The 20,546-nt window shown below is 38.6% G+C and overlaps 1 protein-coding gene across 5 annotated transcripts in view; it reads right to left on the bottom strand.

Annotated features, from left to right (window-relative positions):
- Window positions 1–20,546, bottom strand: part of UBR3 (ubiquitin protein ligase E3 component n-recognin 3) — a 215,276-nt gene that overhangs the window by 136,926 nt on the left and 57,804 nt on the right. For all 5 annotated transcript variants that reach the window (XR_006277987.1, XM_038422811.2, XM_038422812.2 and 2 more), the window contains exons 9-18: window positions 18,645–18,824; window positions 17,209–17,342; window positions 14,020–14,106; window positions 13,327–13,392; window positions 13,122–13,211; window positions 11,875–12,003; window positions 11,730–11,782; window positions 10,663–10,796; window positions 8,714–8,799; window positions 6,838–6,979 (exon numbers count right to left, since the gene is read on the bottom strand). Coding sequence is in view for 4 of the 5 variants with exons in the window: in XM_038422811.2 (XP_038278739.1) it covers window positions 6,838–6,979; window positions 8,714–8,799; window positions 10,663–10,796; window positions 11,730–11,782; window positions 11,875–12,003; window positions 13,122–13,211; window positions 13,327–13,392; window positions 14,020–14,106; window positions 17,209–17,342; window positions 18,645–18,824 (1,101 nt within the window). In the remaining variant the exon portion in view is untranslated. The remainder of the gene's footprint in view (window positions 1–6,837; window positions 6,980–8,713; window positions 8,800–10,662; window positions 10,797–11,729; window positions 11,783–11,874; window positions 12,004–13,121; window positions 13,212–13,326; window positions 13,393–14,019; window positions 14,107–17,208; window positions 17,343–18,644; window positions 18,825–20,546) is intronic.

Raw genomic sequence — 20,546 nt, 5'->3', positions numbered from 1 at the left:
AATTGTGTGTATAATTCTTAATTCAATCTAGCCAACAATTCAGTTTCTTTTCATACGTTTGTGATCAATCATTTTGAAACTGACTTTGTTATAAAACTAACATTTACTGCTTTCACCTTATTTCTGGAAAAGGTTAGCATTCCTCTTCTCCTTTGAGATCATCAACTTCTGCTGCATTAAGTCCAATTTAGTCTGCAAGCTCCTCAGAACAGGAAAGGAGAGGTTACTTACTTTGTACAGTAACTTGAGTTCTTTGAGATGTGTGAACCTATGGGTACTCCAAGTCAGGATACGCATGCCCTTGATTGGATAGTTTTGTCAACAGTGTCCACGGATCTGCATCTGTGCCCTAGACAAACTCATCCCCCAAATAAGGATATACAGAGATAATCAATCACCACTCCAGTTTTTTCTCAACTACAAAAGTCCCAAGAGAGAGATCCCAGGCAGAGAGGAAGGGGGGCAGGCCGCAGAGCACCCAGAGGAACAAACATCTAAAAAAACTCAACTTACTGTACAAGATAAGTAACCTCTCCTCCTCCTTTGAGTAGCGTCCCATGGGTGCTACAAGTCAGGAGACTCCCTTCATCATGGAGGAGGGTGCCAAAGAAGTGGATTTAGTACAGACAATGTCACCAAAACCCATGTCAGCCCTGGAAACAGCCACAAGAGCATGCCGCCACTAAAATGCATGCAGTGAAGACCAGGTGGTCACCCTGCAGATGTCTAAGTTGAAGGTTAAGAGTCCAGGGGAAGCCCAGAGGAACATAGTCCTGTCGAGGTAAAAAGCAAGAGCTCTTTTAATGCTCAGCGTATGGAGGCTCACTTCTTCTCTTGAAGAGTGAGGCTTGGAGTAAAATACCAGGAGATGAATCACTTAACCTGGAATTCAGAAGAAACTTTACGAAGGAAGCAAGGGTGTGGATGCAGAGACACCTGACAGTGGTAGAACACTGTGTATAGTGGCTCCACCATCAACAGTCCAAGCTCCCCAATCATCCTGGCTGAAGGAACAAGGTCTTAAAGGGACAAATGAAGGAGGGTACAACTCCCCATAGGTTTAAATGGGGGTATCCCTCAGGGCACTGAGAATTAAGATGAGGTCCCATGGTGGAGTTGATTCCTTGGGTAGGAGGAAAGAGAGACTGAATAAGGCCTTTAATAAATCTTGTAGTGGTGGGATGAGCAAAGACTAAGAATCCTTCTATAGGAGGGTGAAAAGCTGTGATGGCAGCAAGGTGAACTTTGATGGAGTTAAGTGATAAGCATGTGATCTTTAAATTCAGCAGGTAATCAAGGATGTGAGCCAAAGAGGATCTGACAGGACGTAAAGCTTCATGGTTGTACTAATCCTGAAAGTGTTTCTACTTCTGCAGGTAAGTTTCCCTTGTTGTGGGCTTTCTGCTATTAAGTAGCACCCTTTGAATATCTGGAGAGCAGACTTGTTCTATACCAGAGAGCCACAAAGAAGCCAGGCCTTGAGGTGACTGGGGTGGGGTGACCAATCCCTGGGTGAGTCAGGCTCAGAGGAAGGTGGACAGGAGGCTGAATGGACATGCAAGTCAGCTCTAGGAATTGCACCTGTCTCAACCATCAAGGTGCTAGGAGGATGGCCATTAATTTCTCATCTCAATTTATTTAGGAACTTGAGAAGTAGAGGCATTGGTGGATAAGTGTACATCACAACTCAAGGCCGCATAACAACCAAGTCATCTCCCTTTAAATTGTGGCTGTGCCCTCCCCTTGAGCAGGATCGTCTGCACTTTGTATGGGGTGAAGTAGCAAAGAGAGATCTACCTGTGGATAGCTCCAGCTAAGAGATCTCTTGAACACCTCATTGTTCAGATCCCACTCATGGTTGACGCTAAAATGTCTGCTGAGGGAATCCGCCACTGTGTTCTGTAGTCCCAGTAGATAACCGCTGAGATCTATATGTGGTGTGATATGCACCAGTTCCATAGTTTTATGGATTCAGTGCATAAGGATCGGGATCTTGCTGCTCCTTTCTGACTGATGTAATACATCACTGCTCTGTTGTCCAGCATTATCCTGACTGGGTGATCCTTGATGTGTTGTACGAACTGTTGGCAAATTTAATGGACATTAAATTTGAGCTCTAATATGTTGATATGGAGGATCACCTCCTAAGGGGTCCATTTACCCTGAGCTGGAATTTGGAATTGGGCACCCCAACCTACGAGGAAAGCATCTGTGGTGATAATCCTCATGAGAAGAGGCTGTACACATGGAACTCTGATGCACACTTTTTGTGGGTCCTTCCACCAGTTCAGACAATCAAGGACCTTCCGAGGTACAGACACCCGCTTGTAGAGACTGTGTCTGTTGGGGGTGTACACAGTTCTCAATCATGCTTGAAGACACCGAAAGTACTAAGGGAGTCACGAGTATAGGGCTGTCATGTGGCCCAGAAGTTGCAGGCAGCCCTTGCAGTGATTTGTGGACTCTGTTGGATTGCTGAAACAAGGTTGGACGTTGTGGTGAATCGGTCCCTACGTAAGTACACTCTGGTGGAAGAGGAGTCCAGAGTGGCCCCAATTAAATCTATACGTTGTGTGGGTGTTAGGGTAAACTTCTCCATTCTGAAGTACAAACGCAGAGAATGAAACAGAGACAGGGCCTTGCTGGTTGCTGTCTGTGCTTTGAGAAGCGAGCAGCTCTTCAGGAGCCAATCATCCAGGTAAGGAAAGATGATATGCCCATCTAGTAAAGATAAGCTGCTGTGGCTGACAGAACTTTGATAAAGATCCTTGGGGCAGTGGAAAGACCAAGGGTAGGACAAAATACTAGGAGTGATCCCTGTCTACCACAAAACATAGAAATAATTTCTGCACAGTATGAATAGCAACATGAAAATAAGCATCCTTAAGGTCAAGGGAAATGAATTAATCTCCCAGATCTAGTGAGGGAATTATTGTTGCTAGGGTCACCATTTTGAATTGCTGGGAGCAGAAGAAGGTGTTTAAAGTCCTGACATCGAGCATTGGTCTCCACCCCTCATTTTTGTTTAAGACGAGGAAGTACCAAGAACAGAACCCTTCCTGAGAAAGTCTGGTGGGATGGGTTTGATTGCCCCCAGACCTAGGCAGGATTGTATCTCCTGCTTTAAAAGGTCTTTTTGAGAGGGGTTCCCAAAAACAGACTTGCAACAAAAGGATGGACGGAATAGCTTGGAGAAATCTCCTCCAGAATTCAGCTGTCTGATGTGATGAGCTCCCATAAGGTAAGAAATGAAAGAGATGCTCTCCATAAGAGTGGAAGGAGAATAGGTGCAATGCAGGATCTAGAGCGGGAGTTAGTTTGTGACCCTCAACCAATGGGTCAAATGGATGTTCTGAAGATGTCCCTGGTTGAATGGTCACTGAAGAGGAAGGCCCTTTCTTAGGGAACCCGGTCTTCTACGTGGGGAGCTACAGCCAGTTTCATGGGCTAACAGTTGACTGGGAGAGATTGTTGAGCTGTCTGCAACCTGCTGTTTTGTTTTTTTTTTGCACTTGTATAGATGCCCTGAGCTTGTAGCGTCACCTGAGAGTCTTTGAGAGAATGCAGAGAACTCTCGAAGGCATCACTAAATAACTTTGCGCCTTCAAAAGGAAGGTCTTCAACCATATTTTGTACCTCGTGTGGGAGGCCAAAAGACTGTAGCCAGGAAGCTCAGAGTATGATTACTGCCGCAGCCATGGAGCACGGCTGTATCAATGGTATTGAGTGAGGCCTGGAGAGATGTCTTGGAAACAGTCTGACCCTCTATCATGAGGGCCTGCAATTGTTGTCTCTGCTCCTGAGAAAGGTGTTTAATAGAGAAGAAAATTTTGAATAGACTGTGAAATCATACTTTGACATCAGGGCTTGATAACTGGCTATTCTATGCTGTAAGGAGGCCAAGAAGTAGGTTGTACAGCCAAGAAAGTCCAATTGTTTTAGGTCCATATCAGAGGGTGTTGAACAGAACCAATGTTGCCTATTCTGTTCACTGGAGCCACCTGTGAGTTGGGAATCAGACAGGAGGTACCCTAAGTCTCTGGGAGGGATGTACTACTTTTTGTTGGCTTGTTTACATGTTGGTGGGACAGTGGTTGGAGTTGGTTGGAGTTTGCTTACTGGAGTTGCAGTAAGCAAAGCTTCACTGATGGGCAAGGCAAACTTGCCCTGAGGAGATGAAGGAAGGATACCCAGCATGAAATGTTGGGATTCCTGAATCTCATCTAATGGGACTTCTAAGTTGTCTGCCACCTTTTCTTGGAGTTCTTGAAAGGCCCTGAAGACATTGGGATAAGATGGTGTGGGAGGCATGGTAGCCTCATCTAGAGATGAGGAGGATTTGTGGGAAGGTGGTGTTTCTTCCTCTTCCACTGCTGCCCTCTCTGGAGGGATCTGGGGGCATCGGTTTATGTTCCTAAAACGACTTCTTTTGTGATGGCACGATGTAGAAAGTCACCATAGTTAACTCACAGATTCCAATAAGCCTAAACTCTCAGAAGATCAGAACAAAGAGGCTGACCCAGAAAAGTCTCCATTATGAAAAATATTTTTTAAAAGGATACCTCCAGGTATTAATTCTCCAGTGTTTTCCTACAAAAAGTTACAGATTTCCTAGTCAACATTTGGTAGATGAAAAATACATGCTTTTGGTATTTAAATCATATTAAAGAGATTTCAGATTTTCAATGGCTGTGGATACACCTGAGCTTATTTTACAGACCGGTCATTTACATGCTAGCAGGCAGGAAACAAGATAATTGAAAACAAAAAACTCATTTTGCCATGGAATCAGAGTAGAAAGCACAGTACTTTGAACATCAACTTTACACACGTTTCTACACATACGTTTTGTTTTAAAATAAACTCTCTTCCCAAATGGAGTCCAGAGATTTCAAGTTTCAGAGTAGCAGCCGTGATAGTCTATCCACAAAAAGAAAAGGAGTACTTGTGGCACCTTAGAGACTAACAAATTTATTTGAGCATAAGCTTTTATGAGCTACAGCTCATTTCATCGGAATCCAATGAAATGAGCTGTAGCTCACAAAAGCTTATGCTCAAATAAATTTGTTCGTCTCTAAGGTGCCACAAGTACTCCTTTTCTTTTTGCAGAGATTTCAAATCATGCACAGGCTGCACTAACACCCTGAGAAATGGTATGCCTCTCTGTCCCCCTTCTCAGTCTGGTATTCTCAGACCAGACTACTGTGCCAGAGGGCAGGTAGGTTACAGTGTGCAGAACAGGCTATATAAGGAATCTTCAATGTGTGTCCTGATTTGCTTTGTTCGAGGAAAGGTGGACAGATCTAAGGCACACCATTTCCAAGGAAGAGAAATTCTTAGACAATCTGGCAATAAAATTAAGCTAAGTTACAAAAAAAACTACATTCGTTTTTTTAAAAAAAATATATTTTGAAAATTCCTAAAACTAGTGTTCAAAATCCAGTGCTTTGCCTATTTAGATGTGCAGAATAAATTTCTACCTGTTTCAATTTCCCTTGATTGTTAGTAAGTCCTGTCTTCAAAAATATATTTGTGTTTTTTGACACAAGTTTAGTTATTTATGAACTTAGAAAAATACTGTAGCTTTTGTTCTAGCTTTAAATATGAATACATCACTGAGCACAGTGCTACCAGTGCATCAATACAGACCACAACGAACAGGTGAGAACTCAGTTTGCTTCTCTGAAGCCTTCATTTGCGGTTCTACTTAATTTTCAAATGAAGAGAGTGCTCTTACATAGCTCTTTTATCAGTAGCCCTCAAAGCACTTCACAAAGGAGGTGTCTGTCATTTCTCCATTTTACAGATAGGGAAACTGAGGCATAGAAATTGGAAGATTTCCCCAAGGTCACCCAGCAGGCCTGTGGCAGAACTGGGAATAGAACCCAAGTCTCCTAAGCCAAGTCCAGAGTTGCAGATCTCACTTGCATCTGTTAGTCATTTTCATTTAGCATTACAGTAGAACCTCTGTCACTGCAGATTGTTTACATTGTTTACGTGCAAATTTGGAAATTCTAATAAACAAATATGGAAGGATAATATATCATGTACATTACAGTTGTCAAAATAAATGATCTTATAATATACTTTACAGTACTGCAGCCAATATACCATATAATAATTTGTCAAAGTAATAAAATCTACCTAGGGTATAAAGAAAAGGAGTACTTGTGGCACCTTAGAGACTAACACATTTTTTTCATGAAATTGACAGATTTCCACTCTATACGGCTAAATTCAGTGCCTTGCATAACCTAGGATATGTGGCTATTAAAGCCTCACTGAGGAGACACCAACATTTTTGGGTGTCTGAATCAAAGTATGCTAATCACTAACTGCAATTTAGCAAGATTCTTCTGTTTTTGATTTTAGCATTGGCTTGTGATGACACAAGGCTAAGACCACGAATACGTCACTGAGGAAACTGATTCTGTGATTTTACGAGCCCCTTGTGACTTCTTGAAAATTCCAATAATTCAGCCCTGGCCAGTGGGGCTCAGGTTCCAGCTTCACCCTGGCCAGCGGGGCTCGGGCTCCTCAATAAATCCATGCTTTATTGTCTATTGCCCACGTCCTGTCCGTGACTTTTGATAAAAAATACCAGTGACAAAATCGTAGCCTTACACGTGGCTAATGCTTGCCTCATTGGGGCTTATCTCTGGACAACAGGTAAAAACTCATTTTACATCCAAACTCATTTTATATCCATCAGTGCTTACTATGCAAGAAAATGATTTAAAAGTCAAAACAAAAAGGGATAAATAATTTATTTTTACCATGAAAAGCATCTTCCATCTATGTAACTTTCTTATTAAAAAAAAATGTGAATTAATATACCTTTGGGTGTATACATTCCTTGTTGCATAGAACCTCCAGGTTCAAAAACAGGAGCTTTAAAGTCTGCAACTGCTGACAACATTGATTCAAAGCTTAAACTTCCTGGAACAATGCCACTTTTGGGATTGGGGTTTTCTGGAATGTGATCTTTATGTTAAGAAAAACAATTGTTATCAAGGACTATTTAACAGCAGAAACATAGCAAATCACTATTTTCTTTTGTCTTATATTTTAAGAGCTTCATTTAAGATGCTAAACTTTTGCAATGTTTTAATTTCACCACAAGAGGTCTGTGTACCACAGCGGTTCCAGTGTAATCGAATTTGTATTGTACCATACTAACACTTTTGGGATATAAATTTTAATTCTGTACACTACTTGCATTATTGCTCAAGCTGCTATGGTCTTATTCAGGGATTATATACTAAATGCACATTGCTACACATGTTCTTGAACACACTGTTAAACTTGTGCAGCTACCAATAAGGTGTGCTGGGGAGGATTGTTTAAACTTTCCAAAAATCTCTTCTCTCAATTAGCAATCTTTCTGTATAGAAACACTCTCATCCTCAGAAAGTAAGTCTTGAAAGTGAAAATGTCAAGCAAGCTCACTGATTAGCGATTATACATACATTTGCACTCACATGCACACTTTTTGTTATTAAATAAAGTACATGCTTGTATCCATGTGATAAATAATGATCACTTTATCCCTAGTACTATTAGTAACATATAGTATTTTCAGTTAGAGTTAAGCACAAACAAAGTAAGCAGATGACTGGGACCCACAGACCCTGAAAGCTCTGTAAACTGGGATGACCATATCTGATTTTATGGAAGTGGTAACCAGCAGGGGAACAACTCATTTCCTGATTTCCTGTTCTGTCCCCAAAATCAGAAGGTCAGCCCTGCTTTAGCTATTTTAACTTTTGGCAAGCAATAGGATTTATAAAAATTTAAGTAAGCCACTAGCATTGAGTAAACAGGCAGCTATGCTGACCCACAAACCAAGAGGCTCTTGCAGAAATAGAGGAAAAAGGGGGTGGGTAAGAGAAACTTGGCATTGACTCTCTCTCTTGAAGAAAAGTTGGTGAAGCACAAACACAGAGACAAGGATATTCATTAATTAGTCTGATTTTAAGTATTAATAGAAATCCTCATCAACATGAAAGGGTGACATAAAAGTTGCTGAAATGGAGGCTATATGATTTATGTGCAGGGAAAGATGAGGGGTGGAGCGCTTGATGGTAGAAGGAAAATTTAGGAAGGGGAAAACGAGTGGATTTAACTAAAAATATTAAAAGTAATATTGTGTGTACAGCAATGGGGGATGGATGGGAAGATATAGTTGGAAATACAATAGAGAAAGAAAAAACAAAATAAAATGGAAAAAATAGATTGTGAAACTAGCATGATGTGCAAATATCATTCCTAAGCACTCATATTATTACCTTATTATTGTAAACGTCAAGCTACTTTTCACCATTTCTGCCTTTAAATTATTGCTGTCACTTGCTGCACTATGTTTACAATTGGACTGCAAGTTCTTTAAGGAAAAGATCATGTCTATTTTACTTGGCTGCAAAGCACCTAGTACACTGTGAAGACATCTAAAATGTATTGCAAATCCTCACATGTATCATTTTCATACGAACAATTAAGGAAGACTAAAGTACTGAAGAAAATTTCATTGTGATCAACAGCATCATAATCCAATGACATCTGCCCACAACTCCTAAAGCTTGAGGTTGTTACGAGAGAGCAATATTGATGGCATCGTGCATAAGCTTTAATATTATGCAAAACACAAATTTCTTTTATAGTACTATTTACACACAGAAATCAAAATAAATAAGTTAACAGATTCCAAGGATATGAGATCCAGGAGTGAGCTATGAGTCCTGTCGTTCATACAGAGCTGGGCTACCATCTCTGCTCTGAGGATCTCATCATCTGTCATTCCTAGGACAATAAAAATAAAATTAAATACCCTATACAAGTTGTATGGGTAAAGAAAAAGGGGATACACAGGCACACACATGCAGTCAAATCTCAGTAAGTTAAACACTAATTACAAATGTGAGACTCAACAGTTTGATATCCAAGTTAACACAGTTACATTGTTACAATTACAGTTCAGGTTTCTGGTCGATTCCCAAAGATGTCCACAAGAATTTACTAAACTATTCCTATTTTCTTATACGAGTGCTCTATGTATTTGGAAGTTGTGTAAAGTAACAGCTCACTGATATTTCTCAATACATATGCTATTTTGAAAACTATTTGAAGACTATTGCACAGGAGACAACACTAAAACATGTTTTCTAAAGACTATTGTAAAGCACAGTAATAAATGAAGCTTAATAAAACACAACAGAATGCAAGTTTTAGCTAAGATTTTAAGTAATCACTTAGGCCCAATACTGCAAACGTTTATGCACACTCAACTTCATACACATGAGTAATAATCATATGCACAAGTTTTTATAGTACTGGAGTTTAATTCATTTTTCTATGGCAATATGAAAATAATTTTACTGTGTGTTAAATACTGTGTATTTTGGGAGGAGAGGAGAATATACCAACACAAAATCACAGGAAAGGTTTCACAGATCCTGTGTCCCTAGCTGAATGTTTGGAAAATATGCCACTGAAGCGCTATCAAATTAGCATACTTCACACTTATTGTACCAGCTAGCACATGTTCCTACATCAGTAACATTAGAAATGCCGAAAAGGGTGATTACAAAGCTCAGTTCAGCTAGCTCTCAGTTCAGCATCATTCTGAATAAAGATCAGTGACATAACACTAAGATACATCTACAGGACTTTATCGGGGGTAAATCCCCTCCCTCACTTTGCAGGTATGGAAGGCTCAACAGACAGGATAACTGCGGAGTTGCATGGCTCATGTTTGGGCCAAGATGTAGGAAGCGCATGCAGAGAGACTGTATGCCACAGCAAGTGCTCTGAAAGGGTAATTTGTGCAAAGCTGCAGAAGTAATTTATGGAATGGGGTAATGTTAGTGGATCCAAAGGAAGAAGAGTAACAGCCACTGGGACAACAGTAACTCTAAAGTTTTACCAGCTGCCAAGTTTTACGTGGCCAGGAGAGAAGGTTTGGTACAAGACCAGGATTTTGCCCCAAGTTACTGGCAAAGATACTTTCTACATCATTTCTATTACAATTTAACAGAAAAAGAATATTCACAAAGCTGAAAATATAGCACATTTGCTTCTTCACACATAATTTTTGAGGTGCTCAAGTGGGAAATGAGTCTCTCCTTTAATTCAACTGACTTGATAATGTCCTATTCAGTTTACTTGATACAAACAGCAGAAACCAAGTCATGTATATAAAAATAAGATAATACAATAAAATTTCAGTTAATAAGGAAAGTCAAAGTTTCAACAGGGAAATAAGAAGTTCAATCATAAGAGATTATTACAAGTAGGAGCTTTAGGATTTGCTGATTCAAACACTAGTATTGACATTTAAGCTTCAATATACATCTTGTGATCATATGGTTTAAAAAAATTCAGACATTTATTTCTCTCAAGGACAGGAATGGACCGGATTGCAATAAAGGAAAAGACACCCTAACCCTGTATTTTGGCTGTTTCTAGTTTTTAGGATGGTTAAAATGAAGCAACTGATGAAACTGAAACCAAATTATAAACGTAAAGAATGATCATTTGATTTTATTTAATAATTTTACTTATTCTGCGACAGGATAGCTATTAAATGCCAAAAGATTTAAAACCAAATACACATAAAATTCCATGTTACAGTAATATTTGTGGCTAGACAGTTGTGATTCTTACCTAAATGTAAGCGAAGACTTAACAGAATGACGAGAAATGTTAAGGCTCCTTCCAACATAGATCTCTCATGTTCTGAATCAAGAACTGTATTCTGATGCTGCGATGCCATTGTTAACAGATCTACCACCTTGAACCTACAGGACACAGAGCAAAGTTAGAGACCTCATTCTTCCGTATTAAGAGCCTGATGCTGAGAGGTGCGAAGTACCTGGGATTCCAACTGAAGCACCATTCAGGCCCAAGCCCAAAAGGCGTACAAAATAAGATGTACATCATCTAAATTAGAAGCAAACCTTGAAGTGAAAGGCTTTTTATTTTCAGAAGGTGTATCCTTATCTTCATTGTACCGTTCTGATCCTATTCATACTTCATATTCAAATACATGACATTTATATTGATTGAATACTTGGAAGTAGGTTAGTTGGTATTCACATTTATGTCCTGCTTTTCTTCAGCCATGTTTATGCTACAGCAGCACAGCTACCATGCTGCAACTGTGATCTTGTAGCATAGACACTGCCTATGTCAGCGGACGGTGTTTTTCCGTCAACATAGGAAATCCACCTCTCTGAGAGACGGTAGCCAGGTTGATGAAATAATTCTTCCATCAACCTAGCTATGTCTACAATGGGGTTACGCTGACCTAACTACTTTGCACAGGGTGTGACATCTTTCACAGCCCTGAGCGAAAAATCTAAGTTGATCTAAGTTTTAGGTGTAGATGTAGATGCAAGCAGACTTCTTGTGATCCTCACTGCTATTCATTCTCCCTTTCAATGTGGAAGTTCCAAATACTTACACACCAGAGTGTGCAACACTTCTAAAAGCTCAGGAGATTCAGCTATGGAGTTTCATAAACATATTGAACACACTGGTGTATAAATCCAAAACCAGCCCTGAGTAAAAGGGAGGATGAATGAAACTGCCATAGTGGAACCCATCAGTGCTGTGGTGCAAGAGGGATTCAGCAGGTCATACACCTTTTCCCCATAGTATATTTTAAAATGTCAGTAAGTGGTAGAATGCTATATAATGGTATTCATTCTATCCTTATGCTTTGACCTTACCTTTCAAAAACTGATGAAATAAAATAATCTGGGTCAAGTCTAGAAGCACAGACCTGTAAAAACAAACATGGTACATTCACTTTACTCATCAGTCATTAGCGTTCTTATAAACACAGTACTTGGGTTCACAGAAACTATACCTTACCTGTAATAGGTAAATGTCAGGATCAATCATGGAGTTACAAAAATGAGACTGCACATAAGTCATTGCTTGTCCTTTAATTTGTAGACCATTCCTTACCCACATGTTACTATGGATTTCAGAAAGGCTTGCCTATTTTTTTTAAAGAAAAAGAATTAGCTGAAATAAATATTTTGCAAACAGTTCAAAGAAAATCAGCTATTCAGTTGTCTGTAGCCACACGATCAGCTGCGATCCCCTCAGATCTCAAAATCAGTAGAGCTGGACCATGTCAAAAGTTGGATGAGAGACACCCCAGAAAATACCCCTAGGTGTTGCAAAAAATTCAGTTGGTACCTGTATGTGGCTCTCTTCTTGCTGGGACAGTACTGAATCCATGCATGAGGCATGATATTAAATTACAGTGGTGAATGAGACTTAAAACGAAGGCTATGATTACTAAAAAGATACTGTGCTATTTTTTGCAAGTTTGTTAACCAGGTGTCTTGCCCAAATTCAAAATAAGGTATTTATATTCCACCACAGTTCTGTAGTATGTATAATATGGTCCACTCTAAAAGGAAGGGCATTTCAGGAAATGGAGGGGTAGGCATGTGAAAAGATCCATGATTCGTGATTCTTTATCCTGAAAAAGTACCCAAAAATGAAGCATGTGTCTTATAACAGATTATCAATTATTACAACTATTTCTCTTCATCTCCTAACTTCGATATAAACAGAATGTAAAGTGTAAAGCCACAGGCAAGAATCCTGCCCAACAAGAAATAAAGGGTCTTCACAACCCAGCCTCTACATTCACTCCTGCATATTCTGCATCCTCAATTTGTACATATTAATATTAACTGAATGCACAAATTGTTCCGAGCACAGGTATGTACTCAAATTTAGCAGTAGCTTTTTGAACACGTGATCCTAAACAGTAAGCATAGTTCTCAGCAATATAAACACCTAGGGTCATTATATGATGTTAACAGTATTTGAAAAAGTAGTTATCTGATTCTAAGAATACTCTTCTAAGTTTATTCTGACAAATCATTGTAAAACTGTGCTTACAAGTATAAACATTTCATATATTGCAAGGAGTTGTCACCTATGTTAATTTTTGTATTCCACAATTAATACGTTTTTCCCCGGCTGTTTAGACATTTTTTAATATACTTAAACTATTTGGACTGGAAGAGGGGAAAAGAGATAGCCGTCCTCTTTCGTATTCTGTACATTCAAACCAAAAAAGCAGCCTGGCACCATACCTGAATCTGAAGTGGGTGAATCATTAGTTTCATCAACATCTCCTGATCTGGTAAAATAGAATCCAGATCTAGCTCTTGGCATTTGACAGCCTACATACAAAATGGAGTATAAATTTTACTGAGAATGTAAGGAAATGATTTTTTCATACTATAAACCGACAACATCTTATTTTCTTATAGAATATGGTAACAAATCCATGCTTACCTTACTCAAAAACATAGCATAGTAACGATGTAGTGGCAAATGAAAAGTAACCTGGTTAGGAGCTGGCTGCAATGAAAATACAATGCATTTTACCATCAATTACAAAAAAGTATAAGAATCATACAGACTATCATTTCACCTGGCATATCCACTACTGATAGCTCTTTCCACTAGATATTGCTAACGTTACCGCATCTCTCCCCCTGCCAATGCTTCATCTCCCTTTTCCCAAACAGTTCAGGTTGATCTCTCCTGCCTAGCCACTAAAATATTAGTCTCACCCCACCTGGAATCAGAGAAATGTCTCCCAATACACCAGAGCTGCCCACACCCTAGTACTTCATACGAAATGGAGTGCAGAGAGGCTTTATCATTGCTAAAGCTCTCCACTCTACTGCTTTGGAGTGCTCCTATGGCATCAATTGGTAGAACCTCAGTCTGAATAAAAGTTCACATTAATTAAATTGGGGACTCCAATGTTCTTAATTCACACATGTATCACATCATACCCATGAATTACAAAGGTTTTAACAAGAGTAGCATTGTTTTTAACATGGTAATCCATCTGTTACAGTATTTAAAAGGATAATTTTCTCTCCTTTAAATAATAAAAAATACTTTAAAAGTTAATATTTTTAAGTTTAACAAGACATTTCTGACAACACTTTGTTTAATCATATAAAGGATGCAAACCTCATCTACAAAGTTGATTGCATCAAACCAGTCCTGAAGTGCTTCAAGGCAGTATCTAACGACATTTCGTGTGTACTCTTGTGTCTCCTGCAATAAGAAAAATTATTTGACATTCATCATCGTACACTGTACCATACTATTCAAAAACAGTTTTGTGTAACAGTTTCATTAATACAATGGGGAAAATAGTTTGTTAACTAGTATGACGGTTTAAGGATTTTTTCAGTTCTTTTCTGTTCACAGTTTTAAAACAGGGCACAAATACAGAATTTTCACAATGTTTCTCTTTTTATTTAAAAAAAGTTTTCTTTTCCACCACTGAAAATTAACGTGTTTTAACGATTTACTGGTGGTTGACACTGTCCTTCTCTACACTGAGATTTTTCCCAAAATTCATCAATGGCAGGAGTGTTAGCATACCAGAGCCTAGAATGTTTTTGCTATTGTGTTATCCAGACCTGTTCTGAGTTCTGATGCAGGTGTCGCCCTCTATCACATTCAACCAAGTTTTATTAAAAAAAACAAAACAAAAACAAAAACAACCCTTTCATTTTATTGTTTCAACCAATTTACTTGGTACTGAATTAAGTTTTCTGGGTCTACAATTCCTAGGACCATCCCCAACACCATATTTTAAGAGACTAGTAAACATTTGCTACCCTCCAGTCCTTGGATATAATAGTGGATTTAAATGTTTGTTCAGCCACTTGATTGAGTTCCTTTGAAATTCTTACAAACAACACTATTTGGTCTTGGTGGCTTAATGTTGTTTAATTTAATCTATTTGTTTTAGCACAGAAACAGGAACCTGTGCATACAAAGGGACCTTTCATGCACAGATCCTAAAAGGAATTACTAAGCATCCAATATCCTATTCAAACACTTCTACAGCAATGTCTTTAGAGTTTAACAAACTCAGTGCATTAAAATTCAGTGCTCACCACTAGATTAACAAATGTGCGTGTAATGAGAGTGAAGGCATAGGAGTAATTTTGTTTCAGGTTAACCATAAACTTATTATATTTTATATTATATATATATGTTCTTACATTGAAATACAATTTAAATTAAATTGCATCTCTCAAGGCAAGATAGGCTATAAACCTCAAGCAGTGCGGTCAAAAGCATGTGAGAGGGAAAAAGACAATTAGTTGGCACTTCAAAAACCAGTAAATTGTAGTAAAGTATTCTAAGGGCAATTTAGCCTCAGAAGAGAGATTTAATAAAAATATCTTAATATGATTTACAATATGAAAATGCCTTTGCAATTGCTAATTTAAACTTTTGGAATATTTAGTTTACCCAAAGAAGTCTTTTCAGAGCACGTTTCAATCCAGACTTTACTGTCCTATGAACACCAACATAACTCCTCCTATTTAGTTTGGAAAGTAGTTAAAATTAGAAGATTCATATTTATTATTCATAATAAATGATGAGGAGGTAGAAATGTAAAAGTTTTCATGTTTCAAGTATTCCTCTCAATAGAAGAATTCCATTTTCTGCTAGCCTATCATTGTTTGCCACACAAATTAACAATTGTGTGGTGTAATTGTGAGAAAAATCATCATTATATTCAAGAGATTTAATCTCACATAGTTAATAATCCAGATCTTTGATTTGATAATTATGCACAAATATGTAGTTTTATTACTATCCCAAAATGTCTATTTGCAGGCTCAAACAACAACCAACCAATATTATAATCACATCACAGCAGACTTAATTTTCTCCTTTTCCAACATTACAGTATAATCATCAGAGTTGTTCGGACACAAGTATCAACGTATATCCCATTACATTTTAACCTCATTCCTATTACAGTCAGTGTACACCCAAGACCTCTAGTCCCAGTTCTGGAGACTATTACTAAGTAACAATCAATCATATTTAAATAGGCACTTCAAAGGATTTACGAGATTGCTGTTACAGAGTTATATCCTCAGCTCTAACAGGTACAGCCTGAAATGTCTGTTGCTTGTCCATGCTATCTTTGTTTTCACCAAAATAATGCAATCAATCATATTTAAATAGGCACTTCAAAGGATTTACGAGATTGCTGTTACAGAGTTATATCCTCAGTTCTAACAGGTACAGCCTGAGACATTTGTTGCTTGCCCATGCTATCTTTGTTTTCACTAAAATAATGCTTCTTTCAGAGAAACAAACAGTGGCTTTTTTCCTCTTCCATAGAAACAAGTCTCCAACATCATCATCCTTATCAAAGCTCCTGTGAAGGCACTAAAATCAAACTGGGGGATCGATACTCTCATATACATTTCCTCAGTCTAAAGAGATTACTCTCTCAAACTCCTATACATTGCACTATGCAGGTCAGAAGCTATTTACAATATCATTCAGTTGGCTGGCAAAGACAGTTCTCCAGGCTTTGGTACAACCCTACATGTAACATGGACACCAACACCACAAGGACAGATGTTAGTGCCAAGTCTCATGTGGCCTACTTGCTGGTAGTTGTATCACCTACTAGAAGAACGCAGTAGCTGGTGCACATATTACAGAGCTCCAGCCATTACTGCCCTAATCTAATGTCTTGATAAGCCAACAAAGGGGACTAGTTTGCTTTTTTTAAGCCCCCTTATTTGACATACAAATGAAAACCTTAATTCACCTAAATAGAAAAATAAAGCTCAACACACTCAGAGGCTTCACACAATGAAGATTCTGGAAAAGCTTGTCCTGAATCAAGACAAACCCGTGGGAACATTTCAGCCTGCAGGTATAAATGAAAGTCATGATTTAGTCTATGAAAAAATCTTTCGTGCTCCAGCTGAGCAATTTGGAGAAAGACAACCCTTCAGCCAAGAATGCTTTTATTCAAAAACTACTATCTCGTTTGTTTCAAAGATCTTCCAAGTGAGCAGTTGAAGTCATCACTCTTTTCTCCAGTCAAATGTCTGGCCAAATCTAATGCAGAGAACATGAGTATAAACATCTTTTAAAGGATTTGTGAGTTCTGTTCAAATAAAGCTTGACTACAAATACTGCCAGATGTATTTTTCATCAACTTCAATTTCATTCGCTATCCAGAAAGTAACACTTGATGGAGAACTGATACATGACCCTAAAATCCAACTATTTGTAAAATCTGCTGAAACTACAAAAAGAAAGTTAAAAGGGGTTGTTGTTTTTTAAAAGACAAAGTAAAAACGAAAAAGATGTTTGCCTTACCCTAACTTTACAATGCGATAGCAGTCCCCACATGGGCTGCGCACAGGCTTCCAGTTCAGCAGCAAATGCAGCATAGTAGGTCTGCGATTCAAACTCCACATGCTCATTTAATTCTCTCTTATTTAAATTCATACCTTAAAAGATGTAAACAGTGTTACACAACAGCATCTTTTTCTACCATTAAGCGGATCTTAGTATTTTTTTTTTAATTATACACACTTACATATATGCATACCTGCACAGGGAGATGACACTCATGCAATAAGATTCAGAGGGTGTGATCAATTGTACCTAAGTATCCACAAGGTTAAGGATTTGAACTGAACAGAGACCTTGAAAGTTGACTAGAAAGAGATCAGTTGAGTAGAGAAAGTCTGGCCATGTTAGGCTAGCAACTCAAGCACCCATACTGAACAGGCACGTGATCTGAACTGGGCACCTTTTAGTCTCAACTCCAAATCAAATCAATGAGAATTTTTAAATTGACTACAGAATTTTGGATCCCTCCATAGAGGAAGCATGCTTTCCACTATGCAAACATTCAGAGAAAAACAAATCAATACAAAATCTCCCACATTTCCACATGTTTATACAAAGAATACCTAAATACGTCAAGTTCATTTTCCCTAGTATTGAGTTTAGAACTTTGACATTGAAACATATTTCTATCAAAGTCATAACTTACACTGTTAGTACAACAACTTCTTGAGAACTTTGGCAGTGTGTAACCCAATGCATTTTACTCAGCCCCTCTGTGCCTGATCAACATGGGCTACATGGATCTGTTAGAGCTTTATCTCCAAAGCCTAACATTTTAACTCAAGCATAGAGAGACTCATGCTTTAAGCTCTGGAGATCCTCAGCTGCCATGATACAAGTTGGAGCTTGTCCAGAATTCAAATCATGGTGTGTCTCAAACACAGTTTCCATGACTGTAGTATGTAACCCACCAGTCAACATGTATTACACATTCCCTGGTGTGCCCCAATCCACAAGGGATGCAAATCTATTACAGCTCTCATCTTGAGACCCTGCCCTCTTTAGTTCAAACTACAGAAACTAATGCTTTTAAGATCTCAGATGTTCCTGGTTCAACACCTGGTGCTGATCAAGATGTCAGTTGTCACAATTGCACATCAGAAGTGCTTAATGCCTTTACGTGTTCAGCCTTTGCTTCTCATCAGTTGGCATTTCAGAAACAGAATTCTTTTGGCTTGAGTAATTTACAATCAACTATCCACTTCCAGAAATTTGCATCAGAACGCGCTAGTGGATTAAATATTTTTATACAAGGGTGTGTAAGGTGTATGTTATTGTAAACATTGTGCCACCTTTAAAAATTCTTGCTTAAGTACAGGAGAGAAAAGATTTGAAATTAGGCAGATTCCAAAAAAGATATTTCTAATCACTAAATAAGAAAGCTAAAAGCCACCTACCTTGAAAGAATGATACAAAATTCATCCAAGTTACTAACAGACTATGATCCTCCAGGAATTTCTTAGCCACACTTTGGTGTGAAAGGATATTAATAAAATCACTAACAAGTGGCCAGTAAGTATTATTCTTTAATAGTGCTTCCCCGCAGTTCACTACGACATGTAAACTGTTTTCTTCATCTAGGAAAAAAGTGATTAAAAAAATCCCATCATGTTTTTTAAAGAAAAAAATATAGTAACTACCTAGTGAACAATTAAAAGAATCAGGGTTTAAAAACATTTATAGCATGCACAGCATACGGCTGTAAAGAACGATTACTTACCTAATAGCAACGACTTCAAGTTCTTGTCATATGTGTGGATCCCATTCTAGGTATACATGCCCCCCACTTGCACGAGATTGGAATCTGAATAGTAGTGGTTGTTGGGCCATGCCTGCACTGCACATGTCCTTGTGCCCCGCCTTTCTAGAGCATAAAAGGCATAGCAGTCGCCACTATTGCTCAGTTACCTCGCTAATTTAAAATCTCAGGTAAAGAGGACTCCAAAAAAGCAGAGATGGAGGGCAGCTTGTGAGACACACACAAACCCCAGCTCCTCAAGGAACCAAAGTTACTAGAAGGTAAGTAACTGTTCATTCTTCAAGTATGTGTCCATATGGCTCTCACTGAGGTTGACTAATGAGCAGTGTCCCATCTGGACAGTGTGACTGAGGAGTCCCAACGTTCACTAACTAACTGATGATTGTAATACTGCTCTACCAAAACTCGCATCTGACCTCATGGCCAGGACCAGAGCATAGTGTTTAACAAAAGTCAGGCATTACTCTAAGTAGCTGCCTTGCAGATTTCAGATAGGGATGTTTCTAACAGACCTGATTGGAGGACAAGCCCATTTTACAGCAACTTTCCAAGTTTGTTTTCATTCTGCAGTGGAACATTTTCATGAAAACTAAGTTTTATAAAATGTCCTTTTTCATACCGAAACCAGAGAAAAAGAGAAAGCGTACATACTACCTTAGACATGAGAGATCCACGTACAAGTTCCAGATATCCCTGATTCAGAGGAGAGTTTTTCCATCCCTGATCACTCTGAATCCCACCTTGCACCCCACATCCAGGGCAAGTACCATAGCCACTAGGCAAGTGAGAGAGAAAGACACTCTCCCCATTCCCTCCCCACTCACACATGCTTCCTCCCCAATGAAAATGTTGTCAAAAGCAATAGGTTTAAACAAAACTGCATATTTCCATGAAATTTCATTTAGTCAAAAAAGTTCCAATCAGTTCCAGTTTCTAAAACATGGAGAGGAGGCAGTTTATCTCTAAGGAAATGGAGCTTTGATGTTTGGAAGAAGAAGTGTATGAGACATGACTTTGATTAGCAACTGTCTAGATTGGCTCAACATGAATGCCGCGTCTCCTTAGGTGCACTGCCATCACGACTAGGTTTTTAGTGAAGACTACTGGTACTGTGGAGAGAACGAGTTGTAGCACTTTGTATTGATAGTGATAGGGCCCCAGTAGGAATTGCAGGTTCACAAAGGGTAGTAGTCTGGTACATGGATCTCACCAAAACAAAAAATGCCAGCTCCTATGACAGTCTGTAAGCATAATGAGTCTATCACAGGACTGGCACTGTTCGAAGCTTGAGGGCTTTGAATCTGCTATTGTAGGCAAAGATAGCTGCATAAAACACCAAGCAGAAATTTTAAGTTTCCATTTTAAAAAACAGATCTTTTAAAAATCCTTTTTTTGGCAAGTGGAAAAAATAAAATTAAAAAGGGAGAGTTTGCTGAGAATTATGCCTAGCTAATTAACCAAAAGAGAAGAATATTCCACTAAGGGATAGCGAACACACACCTTGTTCTGTCTTACTGCCACAGGCAATAAGAGGGAACTG

Source organism: Dermochelys coriacea, chromosome 11 (assembly GCF_009764565.3).
Source record: "Dermochelys coriacea isolate rDerCor1 chromosome 11, rDerCor1.pri.v4, whole genome shotgun sequence".
Classification (NCBI taxonomy): domain Eukaryota; kingdom Metazoa; phylum Chordata; order Testudines; family Dermochelyidae; genus Dermochelys; species Dermochelys coriacea.
Note: the sequence above shows the minus strand (reverse complement) of the source record. Positions and strands in the feature narration are given on the sequence as shown.